Here is a 2137-nt window from a genome sequence, read left to right on the forward strand (position 1 = left end):
AATTCATGTGAATATGACTGAAAAATTTCATTTTTTCTGAAAAGGAGGTGTCTATTTACTTGTGACCACGCTGTGTATATATGTATTAGTATTGCAGTTTAGTTTTTAGATACTTTGACATGAGTTCACTTGTTGAAGCGTACGTATTGGGTGAATACAGCAGACATACAACACACTTCTGGATGGATGAAACTCATTTAATAGGTTATTCCAGAACGTGTAAACATGGTTTAAAAATTTTATTCACTCTGATGTATAAACATTGACCATTAAAATTTTCATTACTAACTTATGCAATATCAGTTCAGAATTTATAGAAATGTTTGTAGTTCAATAAGAATATATACTTTTTTTTTCTTCAAAATTCTTTTTGTTTTGCAAATTGTGGATTAATTATGAATAAAATCTTCTAACAATCAGTTTATGAGTAAGAACAGTAAAACAAAATGTTGTTAAGCGGTCAGATGAAACCAGTGTAATGAAAACATTTAACAAATAATTCAGATTCACTGTGTTTCTGATTAGGTTGCCTTACATTTTATACACAGGTGCAGCTTGGTAACGTTCAAGGTACTGGAAAGAATGGTAGATTACTAAAGGAAGATGTTTTTAGATACATAGAAAGACTTAAAGAAGAAGAAGGTGGGATTTAACTGTTTGTTTCTCCTCAACTGTTATATATTTCATACTAAAATATGTGTAAAAAATAATTACTAATTCCTTTTCTACTTTACTGAAAACTTAGTGTAACTTCAAAGCAGTAGTGCATTGCTTGAAAAGCATAGAGAGCAGTTAGTGAAGAACTGTTTAATGGAAAACCTCCATGGAGAATGTGGGTGGAAGTTCTTTACGTAACTTCTTATAAAGACTAACTGACTGTCAACAACTATACGTTATTCAATAAAAGCATACTTTCTAGCTATATTTTACACTCCAAAAATGAACATATTCCCTGATTTTTATTTTTCTCAGTATTTGAAATTTTAGTCTGCCAAAAGTGTGAGAAAAATAAGTTTGGTCCTTCAAGGCAGTCCTTGTACATCCACCTTTGAGAAAAGTAAACATTTTAAATAACCTTTTACTTTCCAAGAAATTAACACTTATGAACTGCTGACTCCAACTACTGGTGATGGCAAGTCATTCCATAAGTCAATCACGCTGTTTAGAAAAATTCAAACTTGTCTTAACTGGAGCCAAGTCTGTCTTTATTTCAAACCTTATACTTGTATTCTGTTGTTATCTTCAGAATATAGCACAAAGAAATTGGAGGTCTTTATATCCTGGGTACACTTGAATAAAATCATCTCTAACCCTTCTTTTCTTGAGAAAACACAAGTTAAGAGATTTTTAGCCTATTCCTATAACATAACCTTTCCATCCCTGGAATCATTCTGAAACCTTTCCAATAAGTTAATATCCTTTCTTAGATAAGGAGATAAAACTGTACACGTTTTCCAAGTGAGGCCTAATTAATAATTTGTTTAGAAAGATAATTAGACTTGTAATCATCAATATGTGTATAAATATATCCTAAAACTCTTTTACCTTTACCAATAGTGACAGAGAACCAGTATCCCAAGATTCTTTTCTTCAGTCAGACTGTTGAGTGGGTTCCAACTATATTAAATGTATGATCCAAGTATGATAAGTAGTTCCCAAACATCTGTGTATTGGTACTTCAGTTAATAAGTAGTTCCCAAACATCTGTGTATCGGTACTTCAGTTAATAAGTAGTTCCCAAACATCTGTGTATCGGAAGTTCAGTTAATAAGTAGTTCCCAAACATCTGTGTATTGGTACTTCAGTTAATAAGTAGTTCCCAAATATCTGTGTATCGGAACTTCAGTTAATAAGTAGTTCCCAAACATCTGTGTATCTATCGGTACTTCAGTTAATAAGTAGTTCCCAAACTTCTGTGTATCTATCGGTACTTCAGTTAATAAGTAGTTCCAAACATCTGTGTATTGGTACTCTTAATTGACAAATGTGTGCTTAACCTCTGTGTTGCACATACTCCACTGTTGGAGATTTAAAAGTATTGCTGTTCAGAAATCAGTGGTGGGATTCACCCGGTTCATGCGAACCTGTTCTTAGAATTTAATGACCTCCACGAACCGGTTGTTAACAATCGTATGTA

At 32.5% G+C, this 2137-nt stretch overlaps 1 protein-coding gene across 2 annotated transcripts in view; it reads left to right on the top strand.

The window, feature by feature from the left end:
- The window catches only part of LOC106461136 (lipoamide acyltransferase component of branched-chain alpha-keto acid dehydrogenase complex, mitochondrial-like), a 21439-nt gene that overhangs the window by 14454 nt on the left and 4848 nt on the right, over positions 1 to 2137 (top strand). For both annotated transcript variants that reach the window (XM_013920924.2, XM_022388007.1), the window contains exon 6: positions 549 to 642. In XM_013920924.2, the coding sequence (XP_013776378.1) occupies positions 549 to 642 (94 nt within the window). The remainder of the gene's footprint in view (positions 1 to 548; positions 643 to 2137) is intronic.

The sequence above is a fragment of the Limulus polyphemus genome, unplaced genomic scaffold (genome assembly GCF_000517525.1).
Source record: "Limulus polyphemus unplaced genomic scaffold, Limulus_polyphemus-2.1.2 Scaffold903, whole genome shotgun sequence".
In the NCBI taxonomy this organism is placed as follows: Eukaryota; Metazoa; Arthropoda; class Merostomata; order Xiphosura; family Limulidae; genus Limulus; species Limulus polyphemus.